Source organism: Adiantum capillus-veneris, chromosome 26, assembly GCF_014529385.1.
Source record: "Adiantum capillus-veneris isolate H3 chromosome 26, ASM1452938v2, whole genome shotgun sequence".
Classification (NCBI taxonomy): Eukaryota; Viridiplantae; Streptophyta; class Polypodiopsida; order Polypodiales; family Pteridaceae; genus Adiantum; species Adiantum capillus-veneris.
Window position 1 is genome coordinate 29542992 of NC_140956.1, and position 19200 is coordinate 29562191.

Genomic DNA, 19200 nt, shown 5'->3' on the forward strand with positions numbered 1-19200 from the left:
AGTCTCATTATTTCTCCATTTGTGTTGCAGAAAAAAAGCTTCTTTTACTGCAAGTATCCCAAATAAAGAAATGTCTCTACATTTTACTTTCAAATGTAGTTTTTCAAATAGTATTTCAACATATTATCAAATACTCGCTTCCAAAACTGGAAGCCCGAACTATGCTACTCACATTAGGAGTCCCCCCACACTAACAAAGAGGAGGGTGTGTTTTTCCTTGATTGTTTTAATAGGGGAGAAAAGCAAAATTGTAGTGACATTCAATATTTCAAAGACTCATTAAGTCTCTGGAAGCTTAACAAGCGATCCGGTTGAATCGAGTTTAAGAGAAAACAAGAATCAACATGATAATATCCGTATCTCAATCTCTGGTAGATAAGGAGTGGGATTGCGACTTCATGTAAGGTACAATTGCGAGAAGTAATACACATTCAAAAATGCCTGTATAAGACTGTCATATAGACTAACAAGCACTAGGGACAACAGTAGTAGGCAGGTTTAAGGTCTGGCCACATTTTATACCCCTCGTTAAGAAGACATTCTATGCATATTAGGATACCAAGCATGCTCCAAAGAATCTTTTCAACAGCATAACACCCGATAACAGCACTATCTCAACTGCATCAAAATAGCCACTGGCCTCCACTCTTTGGGTGGCTTACACTGCTATTTCCTCGATATTTGCAAGGCAGTGAGAGGCTCCAACATTTCTTGGCCAATTACCACAAGCCCTTTTCTCTGTTTCTCTGATCCAATCATTGTTTTTATCATTTTCTTAGTCGATCTCCCCTGCTTCTTGATAACTTTTTGCTTGGCATAGTCTTTCAATTGCCCAGCCAGAAGTGGCGACATGCCCGCCTGCCAAAAAAAAAGAGCAATCAATAGCCAGAGCAAGAGAAATCTGGACACCTAGCTATTAAGAGCCAAAAAGAAAGGGCACAATCAAATGGTTGTTGAACTCACCCCTGTAACAAATCGATGAGAAAGTGCCCTTGGCTCTAGTGGCTGTTCCAGCAAGAATTCCAGCTCCTACTAGAACACATGAATTGTCAGAAAAAATCCTCTTTCTTTCTTTCTCCATGATGCACTGGTGCTAGGACTACAGACCTGATGTAGATTCTTGAGCTCGAAGCCTCTCTTCTTCTTTGATGTATTCCCAGTAAGGTCATTATCTTCATCCGAGTCATCTTCTACAGAAACTTCCAACGCCTCTGCATTTCTTTTAAACCAATTTGTCTTTGCCTTCGTCTGTGCAAGCAAAGTAAAATATCAAAGAAAGAGTGAGCTTCATAGCTCACGTACCTTATTAATGCAGACTCTGGTTATTTCCCTAATGTGGAAGACCGTGACAAGCGCATGGAAGGAATGAGCAAGTACTTGATCTCATGAGCTTCTCAGTCTATCTTGCATTAGATCGTGCACAATACCTAAATCAACACACTCCATTGATGTCCATTATCAAAGAAATAGTTAGCTTCGTAGGTTATATCCCTAATCTGGAAGACCATGATAAGCACACATGGACAGGAATAAGAAAGTACTTGATCTCATGAGCTGCTCAGTCTATTTTTAATTAGATCATGCACACAATACCTAAATCAACACACTCCATTTATGTCCGTTATGCCATAAGGGCAGTATGCAATCAAGGGCTTACGAGACACAGGCAGAAAGAGAAAAAAAGAAAAAAAGCACACCTGTGCGTTTTTCTTCAATAAAACATCAATTTTCTGAGCCAGCTGAACCCTCTTAAGAATTGCTGGTAAGTAAGCACTGTTGCAAGGAAAGGACCGGAGTCCATCTTTCTATTCACCCAATAAAACGACTTAGCCATTACAAAACATAATCAACCCCGCCATTCATATGCATCAAAGATATTGACAAAGACTTAGCCATGTGGATACAGACCTTTGAAAGCGCGTGGCATAAAGACCTAAATTTAGTTTGATCACTGGGAGTTAAGAGTAAGATGCTGCAACCATCGTTAGAAGCTCGGGCTGTTCTTCCACATCTATGCACATAAACCTAGAACTTTTTGTTAGCCTTAATGCTATGAAAAAGCATAGACAACAGGTATAAGGCTCACCTCTGCGGAATGGGGAAGCTGGTAATGAATTACAGTCCGGACTCCTGGTATATCCAATCCTCGTGCAGCCACGTCTGTGGAGATGAGGCAGGAGTTCTCTGCACCTTGAAATCGGTCCATTGCCTGGATAAAAGAAGTATTTAAGACACAAACCACCTCTTATTCTCCAAAACTAAGCATGACCCAAGCAAAGATAAATCAGACCTGCCCACCTTCAACCGCTGCCTTTGCTGCATTTGTGCATGCAAAGGGGAAGCCTGAACTTGCAAATGACCCAATATGGCTGCTACATGACGAACGGCCGCAATGGATGTGCAAAAAATTATAGCACGCCCTTGACCGTGCAGCTTCAGCAAGTAGTATAAATATAAGTTTTTCTCCTCTTCTCTGCATCTGCAAAGATAAATCATCTTTCACAAAATAGACCACGCGAGTTTTCTGAACCAACAAGAGCAAGAGTCAACATAAAAGATGAGTAAAGGAATATTACTCAATAACAGATTCTTCTAATTTATCTGCTACGATGTTCTGAGAGGTTAAATCGATAATTGCAGCATTTGGCCTTACACCTGCTCTCTCTGATAGGAGAGCCACAGAATATTCTTCACGTTTTGATTGCTGCTTCGAATACAGATGCCCTTTCTTGAGCTGTTTCCTGAATCCAACTGGTAGAGCCAAAGTTGCCGAAAAGACAAATGTCTGCCTTCGAAGAATACGTATGTTTTCAATGCTAGCTGCACCTATGTTTGAGGAATCACTCTCAGTTTCAGTACCAGCAGTTGCTCTCCTTTTGTCCACAACTGGAAGCAGGCTCATGATTGATTGAAGCTCTTGAAAGTGTCCTTTCTCTACCATGCGGTCAGCTTCATCCAGCACAAAGAAGGACAGGTGATGGAGCTATAGGCATGTAGCAAGCATAGCAATCTTAGCATCACTGTATATTGCCCAAAAATCTAGAAATCAACAAAGAAAAGCTCAAGGCAAAAACAGATAAAGCCTAGTACTATAAATATAACTATACAAACTCACGAACACCAAAATTATTCAACTGATGAAAATCACTGAAGCACAATCAAGCACCTCAAGTTGCAAGGCTATCCTTCCTAGTTCCTTTAATTTATGAAAAATTGAGCCTCAAAGCCTTGAAAAGGCACAAGTCAGTTTGGGAGAAGTGGTTGCTCACCTCACACCCTGAACCCAGCCCCAGCTCATTGTGAGCTCACAAAGGTGCAACTGGACTTCTCCAAAAATGTCTCTACATATGTGAAATCTTCTTCCTCTTTCTTTGTTTAGGAGACATGAAACAATCGTCCTCCTTGACAACAAAGGCCCAACTGAATTTTTCCACAGATGTTTCTACCTGTGTGAAACCCTGTTTTTTCTTCTTTGCAGTTAAAGGACACATGAAACAACCATTCTTGTTTCCTGCACGACAGTTTGAAACTTGCGTGACCAGGTCAACCGTCAGTATGATGACTATGACAACATGCCGCAGCTTTCATCCACATCTGGACAAAAGGCTCCTGCTCACCCAGACTCAGGGTGCCACTATCTGCCCTGTGTGGCTTTTCCTATCCTCCATTGAATAAACTAGGCTCTACCACAGAATGAAAATTGTTGAGTTTATCTCTGTGGCAGTTTCCTTCTGTTGTAATTATACAAATAGCAATGTGTAATTACTAATACCATCTCTTATGAAATAAGAGAAAACTGTCTTCGTCACCTCACTATCTTGTAAGAAGCTTCACACTGTCAGCAATACACTACCCAAAGTTGGGAACAAGGCTTAATTCATGTTGTGCTTGATCATTAGAGTACAGCACGCACCCTACAGAAGATTTAACTGCCAGTGCTGGCATGAAAAATGCTCTTTCTCCTAAGAAGCTTGGGCTAAAACCTTGGCAAACCTTTTCTATTAGGTGACTTGAAGCCACTTGAGCATCTTGACAGTATTAATTTGACATAACAATAAACAACAATAGAATCAAATGTGCCAGCAGGAAGCCATGTAGATGGTAAGTCACCCTTTCAAATGTTACCTCTGTTAAATGCTGATCCCCTGCGCTCATTAACTCCCACAGTCTCCCTGGTGTCCCTACAACGACTTGTGGCCTCTGTTTAAGAAGTCGTTCTTGCTTTTGTATAGACATTCCCCCAACAATTGGTACCACTTTAATTGCAACAAATCTGGCTGCTGCTCTGAAATGATTGCAAACCTGGATCAAAAGTATCAATATAAGTGTAAAAACTGATCATCACAGAAAGAGAATAAAGGAGTAGACATTTGCCATTCAATGATTACCGTTGCAATGGAAAAAAGAAACCTCTAACCACCACGGTTCACTATTGAACAGTCTATAGATACACACCAAATAGTATATCTTATCAGTGCCCAAAAGTGGGTACAAAACTCTCTAGATATCAAAATAAATTGCTCTCGCACACGCACACGAACACGCAGATTTTTATGCTTCACAAAAATGAGGATTGCACCTTCAGAAGGATAGCTCAGAGAGACATGACCTGGCTCACTGCTCACTGCCTCTCCGCATCCCCCTCGCGCATTGCCTCCCCCTGCCCCCCTGACTTTGCGCTGCAAGGCCCCCCCCCCCCCCCCCCCCCCCTTCCCTTCCTCCATGCTTCGCATCATCCCCAACCCGCCGCAGTCTTATCCTCTAGGCCCCATCCCCCTTCGCCCTTGCGAGCAGTCTATGGGCTGTTTTCAGATACTGGTGGCCTACATCGACCCCTTCGTCCTCTTCTTTACAAGAGAGCCTCCGTCGATATCGTGGGCGCCCTCGCGTAGACATGGGCGTATAGCTCTCCCGAGCTCAGTGGCTCCACTAACATATCTCTAGTAGAAGTGGACTCTGAAGTCTGTTGTGAAGCATGCTCATCTGGCTGGTGAGTCCTTGCTCTAAAGAAGTCAGTGATCTCCCTCTGTAAATGTCTCCCATTGCCTGGTCTCCTCAAGAGACTCTCCCTGTGTCTGCGAAGAGCTAGGAAAAACAATCTGAGGCATCCCTGATCCTGATATCTCATGACTCTAGCCAACGGTCCAAAGCCCTCTTGTTAGGTGCAGCAGAATGAATGTTTGCACTTTGCTCAAGATGAGTGCTCCGAACTGTGCTCAAGGTTCCTTTTGTTCTTATGGAAGGTAGAGCCTTCCGTTCTTAATGAGAGAATGCTATGATCACAAATAAAGTGAATGGACACTGTGCGTGCAAGTGTATGAGACTGAGAGATAGAGAGAAGAGAGATACAACACCAGAGACGTTGTAAAACCCTCCTCCGAAGGCCCCACTCTCGTCGGAGAGAGTGGTCTACTTATTGATTGCACAAAGTGGTACAATGACGATGCAATGGACTGATGCAACTTGGGACTATGTCAGTGACGACGACGGGGATGACAACGACCTTCGGGCTGAAATCTGTGGGCTTCTAACTGCTGTCCATAAACACGCTATGGCTGAAAATCTGGGACTGTTTTCGGTGGGCTGAAAATTACTGTTTTGGCTGCGTTTTTAAGGCTGAAAATGATGGATCTCTTGCAATGACTAGGGCTGAATCCGATGTTGTCTTCAAGGCTGAAAACGCTGCTGCAAATTCTCCGCTAAAGGCTGAAAATGGAAAACGTTGGCCTGCTCTTGTAGCGTTAGTAAAAATGCTAGGGATCTGGGTATGCTAGCGATGATCAAGGCTGAAAATGCAAGGGACTGTGGGCGATGGGGGAAAACTGAAAACGCTAGGGCTTGGAGAGGGAAATCGCCAAGGCTTGTGGGTGCTGATGGGATCTTGCTGAGAAGGTGTCTTTTGAGCGCGAAGCTCCTGCTGCCTCTTCTGCCATTTAGTGCTAACTTGGGTTTGCTTATATATAAACTTAGCAAAATTGCCCTACCTACTTTTGTTGGAAAGTCACTTAAAAATAATAAGTGAAAAATGTCAAAAATAGGGGAATAGGATAAAATCACTGGAAAATTCCCCTAACTGATTCTAATGGATTCTAATGGGAAAACTGATGATCATGTTGTGTGCAACCAGAGGATATGCATCTACACAAAGTGACTGGGCATGCACGGTCTACGAATAGACTCACAAAAGTGCCAGATCACTTCTACTCTAGACTGACTGGACTGCTTGTCCACGGACACATAGGGTTGGATGTGTCACGTGACATCCTCTCCTTTTCAAAGTGAGGTACTGGTACCGAACTGTATGGCGTCGAGGGAGATCGCCAATAGCATCCGGAATCCTGGAAGGGACTCTTCGCCGGCCCACTCTGATGTGTGGGTTGTGCGGTACTTGAACTTCATAAAGGTCTGCAATGCTTGCTTCTTTGGGCCGCGCCGAAAGCGACACAAAGTCTTTTGTGGCTCCTTCGATGCTTCAACTTCGTCGAGAGTCATGCTTCCTTCTTCTTCAAGAATCTCCATGGCTGAAAATTCCTGAAACTATTTCCAACACAAAACCATGAACATACCCATTCCATGTAAAGTGAGTGGAAAAAATCTTGTCTTCGCTAAAAGACTGTGTATGCAATGTAGCTGAACGTAGAGACGGAGTGACAACCCGTTCATCAAACACATGCAAATAATGAGATCGAATCTTTCTCTTATGATCTAGAGCAATCAATTGTGGCTAAACACAATGGAAATGCCCACGCTTGGTGCTCATACTTTCATGTGCTCGTTCGGAAACTGTGTCATGCCAAGGAAGAGACATGGAATGTAACTTCCTTACATACATACTTTTCAGCTTTTCATGAAAAATCCGCATACATTCGTGCTCATCCATGAGAGAAACGTGCTCATCATACAATATGTCATGCCTAGAGAAAGGGTCCACATAAAGACGCTGACTAAAATACAGGAAACGATCACGAATGAAACACTCGAACAATGTGTGCGTATCAATCATACGAACACATAATACTTCCTGTGAGGGTTCTTTGCATCTAGGCTCGAGAGCCAAGATCGAGCCTTCGTGATTGATCGAATCTGCAACGAGGTTAGCTTGGCTAGAAAAAGCATCAACTAACACATCATCCTTGTGAACAATCACATCATCTTCATGCAACTCATCATGCTTATGAGAAATCACATCTTGATCGTGCAAAAAATCATGCTTGTCTTTATCATCCAAATCATCATGCTGATCATTGTCAATCAAATCATCATGCTGCTCACAATCATGCAAATCTTGTGTCATGTGTCACCAGCCAGTGGCAATTCCATTTTTGTTTATTTTCTCTTTCTTTGGGGAATTTCGTTTGTTTTACCTTTTGGAAACACCCCTCTGGAAATCTAACTGCCCTGCATTGCATAGCCAGTGTGGAGCTGTTCAGAGAGAGTCCAGGCCTGAGGACTAAAGAGCACTAAGGTTGGACAAGGACTCTGGTTAGCCAAAGTGGGGTCATTGGCCAACCAAAGCGGAATCCTTTGCTACATAGGCTACATTTCAGTTATGGGTGTGGCTGCAGTATACAAAGAGGGTCAGATGACCTAGAAGAATGTAATGGCAAAAACTCCTTAATTTTAGGGACTGCTATTTTTGGACGGCAAAATGTCTTCGCGTCATTACATGCAGTTTGACATGGGGATCATTTTGTTACTCTGTGGCCAAGTCAACAGAGGCTGCACGAGAGATATTTTTAGACCCGAGGGTCTAAAGCGGGAAAATGCACAAATGAGTGACACTCGGCACTCTGAGGCCAGTTTACTACTTAAAGAGAAGGCAAAAACGTGATTTTCAGCTGCTGTCACAGGTGGGAGAGCTTCAATGGAGTACTGGCTTACCCTCTATGTACAGTGAGGTGCAGGATGTCATGACCTGCACACCTCTCACTGCTCTCTCTCCTATTCTTTATGGTTATGCCCCTCTAGTGGGCTTTTCATTTGACCAATGTACAGTTATGTGGATTCATGCGCGATTGCCGAGGCAAGAGCCTCTTGCACAGGTACTGGATTAGCTAGCGGCTAATCCCCCGCAGGTATAGGTGAATTCGGAGAGGTTTCACGTGCGAAATCCCGTCCGATTCAAAGGGCAAGTAGCCCTACAGGTGCGGGAGCTCGAGGACTTGCTACGGATGCGACCAGCACACGAAACGGAGCCCGAAACAGTGAATTACAGCCTGCTGTGTATTTTTGCAGGTTTTAGGTTTTGGCCCTAAACGGACCCTAATACCCCCAGGAGGTTCGGGGACGCAAGGGGACCGTTGTACAAGTGATCTGGCGCATTTTCGGGGCAGAAAACAGAGAATTCAGCGTGCTGCAGATTCTCGCCAGGTTTTGCAGAGTGTCCGTATGCGTTGGGAAAGTCATCCAATGCGTGGGAATACTGACTGTGAAGGGTCCTAGTACAGTTATGCTGCCAAAATCAGGCCAGAACAGTTGAAATTCAGCCAAGATTGTGCGGGGCAGCTTGTAGAGAACCACAGCTTTTATTCCCTCTTTTAAAGAATAAAGAAATACCGAAAGGGGCGCCTATTTAGGGGCCAATCTGGTGTCTGACTCGCATACAGATGCATTCTAGCATCTGTATCCCATTCCCCTCTCTTGTGTCATTATAGCACAGGTAGAATAGACGACTAATAATGGGTGAAAGCTAAATTAAGGTTTGAAGTAAAGTCTACCGCCCTTTTTGAAGTTAACAGGCCGGTTACATCATGCTTTGGAGAGAAAGAGACAGAGTCTCCTTTTCCTGAATCCTTTCAATCTTGTCCTGCATATTAGCAATGAGAGATGGAGAATGAACAATGTCCTCTCCATGAATGACAATGGGAAAATCACTTTGAGAGTGAAAGTGTTAGCCTCAAAATCAATGAGAGGGTTATTATCACGAAACCATCGAATGCCCAAAATCATATCACATCCTGAGAGAGGAGAAACAACAAATCTTCTAGTGAAAGCAGCTTGTTGAATTGCAAACAACACATCCAGGCACTCCTCCGTGATGAGAGCGTCCATACCGGGAAGAAAGCCAGAGACCTCCATAGGAGATCTCGGACTAACTTCGAGGCGGGCTCTCTCAACAAGAGAGGGACTGATCACATTATGCATACTACCTGGGTCAAACAATATGACAAAACGCTGCCCCGACGTACGACCATAACATTTAATGAGAGAATCATCAATGGAAGGGTCATGAGAAACTTGGGGCACACTCGTGTTATCATTAATTGCATTGACAGAGGAAGTGGGTTCTGTGGATTCTTTAGATTCATTCGATTCAAGCTTAGGACATGTTCTTTTTATGTGACCCTTAATGTGACAATGAAAACAACGACCTTCCTTAGAATAAGTGCTTTGCTCTTCCGACGTGATGTATCCTCCTACAATTCCTTGTGCTACCTTTTCATTTGGAGGAAGCTTAGGTTTAGCAATTGTGTTAGACTTACCCTTAGATTATTGGAAAAATTCTTTTCTGAGAGACTGTTGGAAGATTGGTTAGAAGAGTTACCATTCTTACTGTTCTGAGGGTTCTGAGAAGTCTGCGAGGTACTTGTGGAAGTCTCGTTCTCCTTAGGCTTTCCCTTGTTGTGCTTCATCTCCTGTGCGAGAGCAATCGCCACCGCCTTGTTGAGATCGATTGGATCGAGCACCTCGACATCGTACTTGATATACTCGTCCAATCCAAAGAGAAAAGCCTCTTTGCGCTCATCATCCGATTTTCGTAATTGAGTGCCTAGTTGCAAAACACGATTAGAAAAAGACATGACTGGCATACCATTTTGCTTGAGAGCGTGCCAATCGTCCTTCAATTGTGCAAGGTACTAAGGTGGCATAAACTGCGCCTTGAGCTTGTCTTGGAAATCAGCCCAATTGAAAGAAAGGGGCGTGAATTCGTCGGCTTCTTCTAGGTGCGCGGCTAACTGTGCCTCTTGCCATGCATGGTACCAATTAATGGCATCACCGGCAAGGTACAAAGCTACCGTCAAAACTTTGTTATTTCCCGTCTTCTTAGTTGTGGCAAAATAAGCATTAAATTGATGCAACCAAGAATGAATAACCGTAGCATCCATCTTACCGTTATACTTACTGAAAGTCAACTTCTCTCTGACTGGATGGTTGGAATCCGCATCATGGCTTGCACCACTTGAGGAACTCCCACGATCTTTGGGTGGTTCAATCTTCGCGGCTAGCACTTGTCGAAGCAATTCTTAAGTGCGTAGCTCTCTTTGAGCTGCACGCTCGACCTCCCTTTCTGCTTTTCATTCATTTCGTTCATCGCGCTCGCGTTCGAAAACAAGGCGATTGGTTTCTTGTTGTGCCAACGCAACTCGATTCGCTTCTTGTTGTTGTATTGCATTTCTTTCATTTCGTTCTTGTTGTGCCAGCATCATGTCCATCATTGACTTGACCATCATCTCCATAGGAGTTAGTACAACTCGTGGCGTACATGGCGAAGGGGGAGGGTCGAAAAAATCTCCTGGTGGGGAAAAATCTTCGCCGCCTCTCTCATGCTCATCACCTGTATGCGAAGTATCCATTCCGCTTCGGGTGACGACCATGCACTATGATCTTTGGTTCTTAAGTTCACGAGGAACTTGGATTCTTGAAGGTCTTGGGTTCTTGTGTTCTTTGGTTCTTGACGATCTTGAGGTTCTTGAGGTTTTCCTTTTGCTTGCAAATCGCTTTTGAGAAGGATCTTCTCTTCACCCGAGTTCTACTCTTTTCCGCGGGCGCACCCCTTGGCGGCCTTGCGCTCACACCAAGGTTGCTTTTTCCCACCTCACGTCGATTGGCCGGTCGCTAAGTGCACGGTCTGCTCTCAATGAGTGAAAAGAGACACAAGGGGAGACTGGACAAGCCCTTCTTTCTTGGGATTCCTGTCACTCTTCACTAAACACGATTAGGAATCGACACACCCAAGCGAACTTGGGTTCGTACGACCGCAACAAGCAACAAAAATTCTTGTGGTTCTTGTGGTTCTTTCCTTGAGTCATACAGAACACTGCCAAAGCTCTGATACCAACGTTAGGTGCAACGGAATGAATGTTTGCACTTTGCTCAAGATGAGTGCTCCGAGCTGTGCTCAAGGTTCCTTTTGTTCTTATGGAAGGTAGAGCCTTCCGTTCTTAATGAGAGAATGCTATGATCACAAATAAAGTGAATGGACACTGTGCTTGCAAGTGTATGAGACTGAGAGATAGAGAGAAGAGAGATACGACACCAGAGACGTAAAACCCTCCTCCGAAGGCCCCACTCTCGTCGGCAAGAGTAGTCTACTTATTGATTGCACAAAGTGGTACAATGACGATGCAATGGACTGATGCAACCTGGGACTATGTCGGTGACGACGACGGGGATGACGACGACGACCTTAGGGCTGAAATCTGTGGTCTTCTAACTGCTGTCCATAAACACGCTATGGCTGAAAATCTGGGACTGTTTTCGGTGGGCTGAAAATTACAGTTTTGGCTGCGTTTTTGAGGCTGAAAATGGTGGATCTCTTGCAATGACTAGGGCTGAATCTGCTGTTGTCTTCAAGGCTGAAAACGCTGCTGCAAATTCTCCGCTAAAGGCTGAAAATGAAAAACGCTGGCCTGCTCTTGTAGCGTTAGTAAAAACGCTAGGGATTTGGGTATGCTGGCGATGATCAGGGCTGAAAACGCAAGGGACTGTGGGTGATGGGGGAAAACTGAAAACGCTAGGGCTTGGAGAGGAAAATCGCCAAGGCTTGTGGGTGCTGATGGGATCTTGCTGAGAAGGTGCCTGGTTAGCGGGGAGCTCCTGCTGCCTCTTCTGCCATTCAGTGCTAACTTGGGTTTGCTTATATACAAACTTAGCAAAATTGCCCTACCTACTTTTGTTGGAAAGTCACTTAAAAATAATAAGTGAAAAATGTCAAAAATAGGGAAATAGGATAAAATCACTGAAAAATTCCCCTAACTGGTTCTAATGGATTCTGATGGGAAAACTGATCATCATGCTGTGTGCAACCAGAGGATATGCATCTACACAAAGTGACTGGGCATGCACGGTCTACGAATAGACTCACAAAAGTGCCAGATCACTTCTACTCTAGACTGACTAGATTGACTGAACCCTGATCATGCTATAGCTTGTCCACGGACACATAGGGTTGGATGTGTCACGTGACACCTCTCTGAATAGACAGTGAAAGCAGCCTCGTATCTCATAGTATACCGAACAATGACAAATGTGATGTAGCTCTGCCTCAAGCTCTATATGACATAACTCGCATACCCTGGCTTCTGTTGGTACTCTCCTAAATCTACCAGTCTCAATCTCTAGCTGATGCGATGAGGTGCACATCTAACCAATAGCACATCGTATCCCATAGGATAAATGAGTGTCCATATAGACCGGTCTGATCACATATCCATCTTCTGTTAGTTGGAGGAGATGCTCTCTATAGAAAGCCATCTTCGTGCCCAACTCTTGTATTGGTTGTATCCATGTGCTTCTGGTATCTAGTTGAATCAAATCCTGACATATAAGTCTAGTGATCTTTGTCCGTGTCAGAGAAAGGGAAGGTGCATCCAAGGAGTATTGGAATGGAGGTAGTCTATCCATGTTGAAGCCATGTGACTGAAACCATGATGTCATCTGCCCATACCAACATGTTGTGTCGCCTTGTAGCGCTAGCTGTCGAATGACTGAAGGGCTAGCCGGAGCATGTCTGTCTCTGGGAGGTCCCATAAATTATGCATGAAGGAAACTGATCTAGTAAGGGCCTCAACTACGAGAGGGGGGGCAGCTAGCTCAGCTCCAATAATCTCATGTGGCACTAAAGCCTTAGCCCGAATCATTCGAGAGATCATAGAGACTAGAGGCCTCTCCATCCATCACTGCTACTAGATCTGCCCTGGTGGTCCACTGAGGGCCCCCAAATCTGAACCCCATAGAGCATAGCTGAAGCCACTAGAGTGTCAAAAAGCCACAACCTTGTTCGAGGTTCCTGAAATTGAACCTGCGAACACATCCTCTCAAAACCTCCCGAGGCTGCATAAGCTCTCGTCAATCTAGTCTCTACTGCTCTTCTCAATGGAAACGTAGGTCCACTGAAGACTACCCCACGATAGGTGTATGCATCTGTAGACTCCACCGTCTCTTGGCCATATGTAAAAGTGGATGTTGACCTCCTGACCCACTGTGGTGTGGTGTTAAACACCATAACCTTGGTTTTCCCCACGTTAACAGACAATCCACTATCATGGGCAAATGTGGACAAAGCATCTAAATGACGTTGCATCCCCTCCGCGGAGTCGGAAATCAACACAATATCATCAGCATATAACAATAGTGGGATCCATGTCCCTGCCAATTGAGCTCCTCTATCACCATCCCTCTCAATCTAGTCAGAAACCTCATCCACATACATGCCAAACAATGTAGGAGATAGCGGGCAGCCCTGTTTCACCCCAATAGTGGAGCAAACCAAATCAGAAATCCCCTCTAGAGTGCGTACATGCCCCATTATTGACTTGTATAGAGCCATGATCCCCCATATCAACTCTTTGGGTACCCCCATCTCCTGCAGTCTACGCATCAACCTAGCTCTGGGCACTGTATCGAAGGCTTTGCGGAAGTCCACAAAGCAACAATAGAGCCGTCTCCCATGTGATCTCCCCCCTTCAATAATGGTTCTAAGTGTCAGCATATGATTAAGAGTAGAGAAACCTCTCCTGAAACCCGCTTGTCCTACTGCTCGTACACCCTCTCTCTGCCTATCTATTTAATTGCTGCTCAAGGATGATGTGTACAAAGTTCAAACGTGCCAATGTGTGTCCAATCATGATAGTGTGGTAGTTCCCAGGCTCCATAGGGTCCCCTGACTTGAAGATAGGTACGATCGTGGACAAACTCCAAGTATTAGGTAGGCCCTCGCACATGGCACGGTTGAACATAACTGCTAGAAGCTCTCCAAGCAAATCTCTAGTCTTCATCCTGTCAATGGCTTTCTTTACCATCTCGGTGGTAAAGAAAGCACATGTGTGTGGGCATGGCTCTGGCGGATCTAGAAGAGGTGGCTGCCCCGAGACTGTGTAGAGAGATGATGCATACTGACCCCATACCTGAGAGAGAGAGAGAGAGAGAGAGAGAGAGAAAACTAACATCAGATGGGGTCCCAAACCCCCCTCCAAGGGCTCCCTTGTCTATCGGTAGCAAAGAGGTATTTGCTTTAGATTGCACAAATGTTGATACAATGGTCCTAGATGTTGAGATGTTGATGGGATCTTGCTATTTATGCTTGGATCTATGAGGTTAAAGGCTGAAAATGCAAAACCCTAGAGGTGCTGAATGGGATCTGCAACTGTGACGAAACTATGGGCTGATCTGTTGTCGCCAATGTCGGGGATGAGCTGAAAACTGAAAAACGCTGGCTGATCTGAGGGCTGAATCTGAAAACGCTGGCTGATCAGCTGTCTTGGGCTGAAAACTGAAAACTGAAAACGACAATACTTATGGCTGGATCTACAACGGTACGGCGAGGTTATGGCTGAAAACTGGCATGCCAATGCTAATGGGCTGATCTGGTGCAAAAACACAAGAGATGCTGAGGTACTGCAGGTACTTGGTGCTAGTACTAAAGGTAATAACTTATGATAGAGAAGTGACCCCTAGGCTCAATTATCGGGCAATGCCAATAAAAATCCCACGATTTCTAGAAATGTCACTTATTAATGATTTTTAAAAATCACTTATAAGAGGTGCTTCACATGCAGATAAACACCTAGGCTAGGTACTAATGCAACCGTATAGAAACACTCCCCAATGCCTACACCTGGTAGACATTAGCCGTGCTCATGTGCAATTAGAGAGTATGCAACTACTCTAAATTGTCTAGGCATGCAAGTCCTACATGCAGGCTCACAAGGGTGCTACAACTCTTCCTAGGCTATCCTAAACCCAGAAATAGGAGTTAGCTTGTCAACATGCACATCACGTTAGTTATGCATGTGACATCCCCTGTCACAAATTGCTGACGTGTCAAGCCACAGAAGAATGGAGCCGACTTGCAGATCCCGGCCGAGGGGACTAAACCCTAGAAGCAGCAGAAGAAGTAGAAGCAGAAAAAGAAGAAGCAACAGAACGAAGTTTTACCAACTTGCAAAGTCTTAACGAGTGGCCTATTTTTAAAGAAGAGTTCCCACCAACTTATGGGACCCCTTTCGATAGGGCCCAAGGAACCTAAAGAATAAAATAAAGGTGAAATTGTTGATGATGTGGTAGTTGTACAGAGGGCTGCGTTTTACGTTGATGACGTGGTAGGTTGGTTGTATGCACTTCCGCGAATTGCACTAGCAGGTATTGACGTGACAAAGCTGCACAGGTTTTCCTAAATTGCATTGGCAGCTTTTCACACCAGTTTTTGGGACCAGATGCTTTTCATGTAAACTGCTTTTTATAGGCCATGGGCCTTTAAATATGTGCAAAGGGCTCAATCTCTGGCACTCTTCCGGGCGAGGGTACAGAGTTGAAGCAATATAACGAAATACTGAAAGGGGCGCCAAGGTTTGGAGCCAGTGCTCTCTCTTGGCGTGGAATTCCGCCACTCCCCGTCTCGTGTGTCGTGCACTCTCTATCACTTTCAGTTCAGTTGTTATTTGAAGAAGTTACTTGTCTTGCCCGTCCCGTGACAGTGTAATCAAACCTTCAGGCGTGTGCTTTTCTGAAGGCATACCGGTCCTATCAAAGAGCAGACAGAGCAAGGTGGCGCTTCCAAAGTTTACTGGAAAGTTTATTATAGAATCTTCGTGTCCTGACCCCGGACTTACTAGCCACTCCTATCATGCACTCTCCATCTCTTTCAATTCAATTGTTATTTGTCGTGTCTGTCCTGTGACAGTGATATCAAAGCTTCAAGAGTGTGCTTTTCAAAAAGCATACCGGTCCTATCAAAGAGCAGACAGAGCAAGGTGGTGCTTCCTAAGTTTACTTGAAAGTTTATTAAAGAATCTTCGTGTCTCGACCCCGGACTTAGTAGCCACTGTTGTCGTGCACTCTCTATCTCTTTCAGTAAATTGAAGTTATTATTTGTCGTGATCGTCCCGTGACAGTGGTATCATGGCTCCAGGCGTGTGCTTTTCTGAAACACAGAGCAAGGTGGCGCTTCCAAAGTTTAAAGAAAAGTTTATTAAATAATTTTCATGTCCCGATCCCGAACTTATTAGCCACTCCTGTCGTGCACTCTCTATCTCTTTCAATTAAGTTGTCATTTGTCGTGTCCATCCCATGACAGTGGTATCAGAGCTTTAGGCATGTGCTTTTCTGAAAGAATACTGGTCCTATCAAAGAGCAAACGGAGCAAGGTGGCCCTTCCAAAGTTTACTAGAAAGTTTATTAAAGAATCTTCGTGTCCCGGCCCTGGACTTATTCGCCACTCTTGTCGTGCACTTTATCTCTTTCAGTTCAGTTGTTATTTGAAGTGGTTATTTGTCCCGTGATAGTCGCTCCGAGGGATGTCTACAAGACAGCCTTTCGAACAAGTTTCGGTTTGTATGAATTTTTGGTGATGCCTTTTGGCCTTACCAATGCTCCAACGACTTTCAACAGAATGATGAATAGGATTTTCCGAGAGTATCGATCTTTTGTCGGTACTTTCTTTAATGACATTAAAGTCTTCTCCAAGGATGAAGTAGAACATCGATACCATCTGCTATAGGTCTTTCACGCATTGTGTGATCACAAATTAGTTATCGATGCCAAAAAGAGTGAATTTTTCTTGCCGGAGATACACTTTCTAGGACACATCGTCTCAGCAAAAGGAGTATATATGGACCCGGCCAAGATTGAGACTATCTACGATTGGTCAGAATTGAAGAATGTTCATAAAGTTAGAAGCTTCTTGGCCTGTGCTCTTACTACACTTCTTTGGCATCCTTATATGAGACACCAGCGGCTCATTCGAAAGTTTGCAGAGGTAGCTTCCCCTTTGCACATATTGACTCAGAAAGGAGTCCCTTTCTCGTGGGGACCGACAGAGGTGACTGCCTTTCAGACACTTAAAGAAAAACTGACCACTCGACCAGTGTTGACTTTGTCGGACTTGCAAAAGTCATTTGAAGTATATTGTGATGCTTGTGGTCGTAGTCTGGGAGCAGTCTTAAAGCAAGAAGGCCATGTGATTGCCTATGAAAGCCGATTGTTTTCAAGGCCAAAATTGACAGCACAGATTTATGAGAGAGAGTTTTTGGCAGTGATCCATGCTCTTACTCAGTGGCGACATTACCTACTCGAAGCCGATTTCACGGTCTTCACTGATCATCAAAGTTTACGCTACTTCTTGTCATGTCACGTGCGCACTTCACTTGCGCCACGTGGACACGCTTCTGCCATAGTTTAGCATGAGTCTTAGCTTAGGACTGAACTTGGCACCTTTGTGAGCCTCTAGCAGGATGTGCATGTCCAGGCCACCCACACTTACATACCCTCTCTTGCACAAGAACAGTCATTTCATCATGCAGGCATTTTACTACGTAAACCACCTCTTATAAGTCATTTTATTTAAAGTAACTTTTGGAATTCTTTTTGTAATTTGCAATTTGCTAAATTGCAAATTGCTAAACCAATTCGGCACTCGGGAGAAGCAGAAGAAGCAAGGACACAAAAAGGCAGGCACCCAGCAAGCAGGCAACACCTCAGCAGGAGCCCTAGCGTTTTCTCAAGAAGAAGAAGACCCAGATCAGCCTGGTGTTTTCAGATTTTAGTAGACAACCCAACGTTTTCAGTTTTCAGCCTTAACGCCATCGTCATCGTCGTCAAAGTCCCCATCTTGACGACGACACCATCGCCATCGTCATCGCAGATCCCTATCTTGACGACGACACCTTCGTCATCGTCATCGCAGTCCCGGATTTGATGACGACACCATCGTCGTCATCGTCATAGTCACCGTCGTCGTCGTCGTCGACATAGACCAGCAATATCCGTCGTCGACATCATCGTCTTCGACATAGATCCCGTCGTCGACTTCACCGTCTTCGACACAGAACCGTCGTCGACTTCACCATCTTCAACACAAAACCGTCGTCGACTTCATCGTCTTCGACATAGACCTCGTCGTCGACCGCCCCCTCTTCAACATAGAACCTCACTACTCAGTACCTCAGTACCCAATACCCTACATCAATAGCATCATTACCCATTAGCATTAGCATCAGCATCTCAGCATTTAGTCATTGTATCAGCATTGTGCAAGAATAAAGAAAGTACTTGCTCTGGCAACAGAGCAAGGGGGCCTTTGAGGGTTGGGACCCGACATCCCTGTGTCGTCTCTTTTTTCTCTCTCTCATCGTCTCTCTTTCTTTCAGTTCACTTCAGTTGTCCCTTGTGTTTGTGTGTAGAGTACTAGATCCGAGCAAAATCCTTATTCTCTCCCAGTGCACCTGACATTGGTATCAGAGCTCTCTGCGTGCTTTGGCTTCGCAAACTCAAGGGAAGAACCATCAAGAACTAAAGAAGAACCCCAAGTACGAAGAACATCAAGAACCAAGAACCAAAGAACCCAAGCAGAACAAAGAACCCAAAAAACCTCTCCTAGTTTTTTTTCCTTAAAAATCTTTGAGCCTCGACCATGGACTTACCGGATCCCATCTTCATTGCCATGTCTTTGAAGGAAGATCGACATCAAATACACGAGAACCCGGATCTTGAGTACCAAGATCTCCTAGCCTTGTATGCGGATATGGAAGGAGTTGGAGATAGGATCCCTCACCTCTTCTGCATTTGCATTCACATGTAGCGTGCATCCATTTCCCTCGTCATTGAACCTTTGGAAAGGACTCCGGAACCACACCTCAATCCATCAACAACGGTAATGTTTTCACCACAGTCAGTGTTCGAGAAACAGCTCTTGCTACAGCAGGCAGAGTCAGCACTATCTGGTTGTCACGTGACACATTCAACCCTATGTGTCCGTGGACAAGCTACAGCACGACAAGGGTTCAGTCAGTCTAGAATAGGAAGTGATCTAGCACTTTTGTGAGTCTGTTCGCAGACATGCATGTCCAGATACTTAGATTAGATGCATATCCTCTGGTTGCACACAACATGACCATCAGATTCCAGTCAGATTTCATCAGTAGCATTTTTACAGTGCATAGGCCTATTTTCCCTATTTTTGACATTTTTCACTTATTATTTTTA

The 19200-nt window shown here is 44.6% G+C and overlaps 1 protein-coding gene across 4 annotated transcripts in view; it reads right to left on the reverse strand.

Annotated features, from left to right (window-relative positions):
- Positions 1 to 237: 237 nt before the first annotated feature.
- The window catches only part of LOC147423185 (P-loop containing nucleoside triphosphate hydrolases superfamily protein), a 39324-nt gene continuing 20361 nt past the window's right edge, over positions 238 to 19200 (reverse strand). Inside the window, exons 5-13 of one of the 4 annotated variants that reach the window (XM_086501782.1) lie at positions 4126 to 4302; positions 2577 to 2983; positions 2299 to 2479; positions 2087 to 2209; positions 1909 to 2025; positions 1698 to 1805; positions 1108 to 1248; positions 964 to 1029; positions 238 to 858 (exon numbers count right to left, since the gene is read on the reverse strand). In XM_086501782.1, the coding sequence (XP_086357908.1) occupies positions 667 to 858; positions 964 to 1029; positions 1108 to 1248; positions 1698 to 1805; positions 1909 to 2025; positions 2087 to 2209; positions 2299 to 2479; positions 2577 to 2983; positions 4126 to 4302 (1512 nt within the window). In that variant the 3' untranslated portion in view covers positions 238 to 666. Of the gene's footprint in view, positions 859 to 963; positions 1030 to 1107; positions 1249 to 1302; positions 1428 to 1697; positions 1806 to 1908; positions 2026 to 2086; positions 2210 to 2298; positions 2480 to 2576; positions 2984 to 4125; positions 4303 to 19200 lie in introns of those variants that run through there. The other 3 variants (XR_015186620.1, XR_015186621.1, XM_086501783.1) reach the window with 3 other exon arrangements.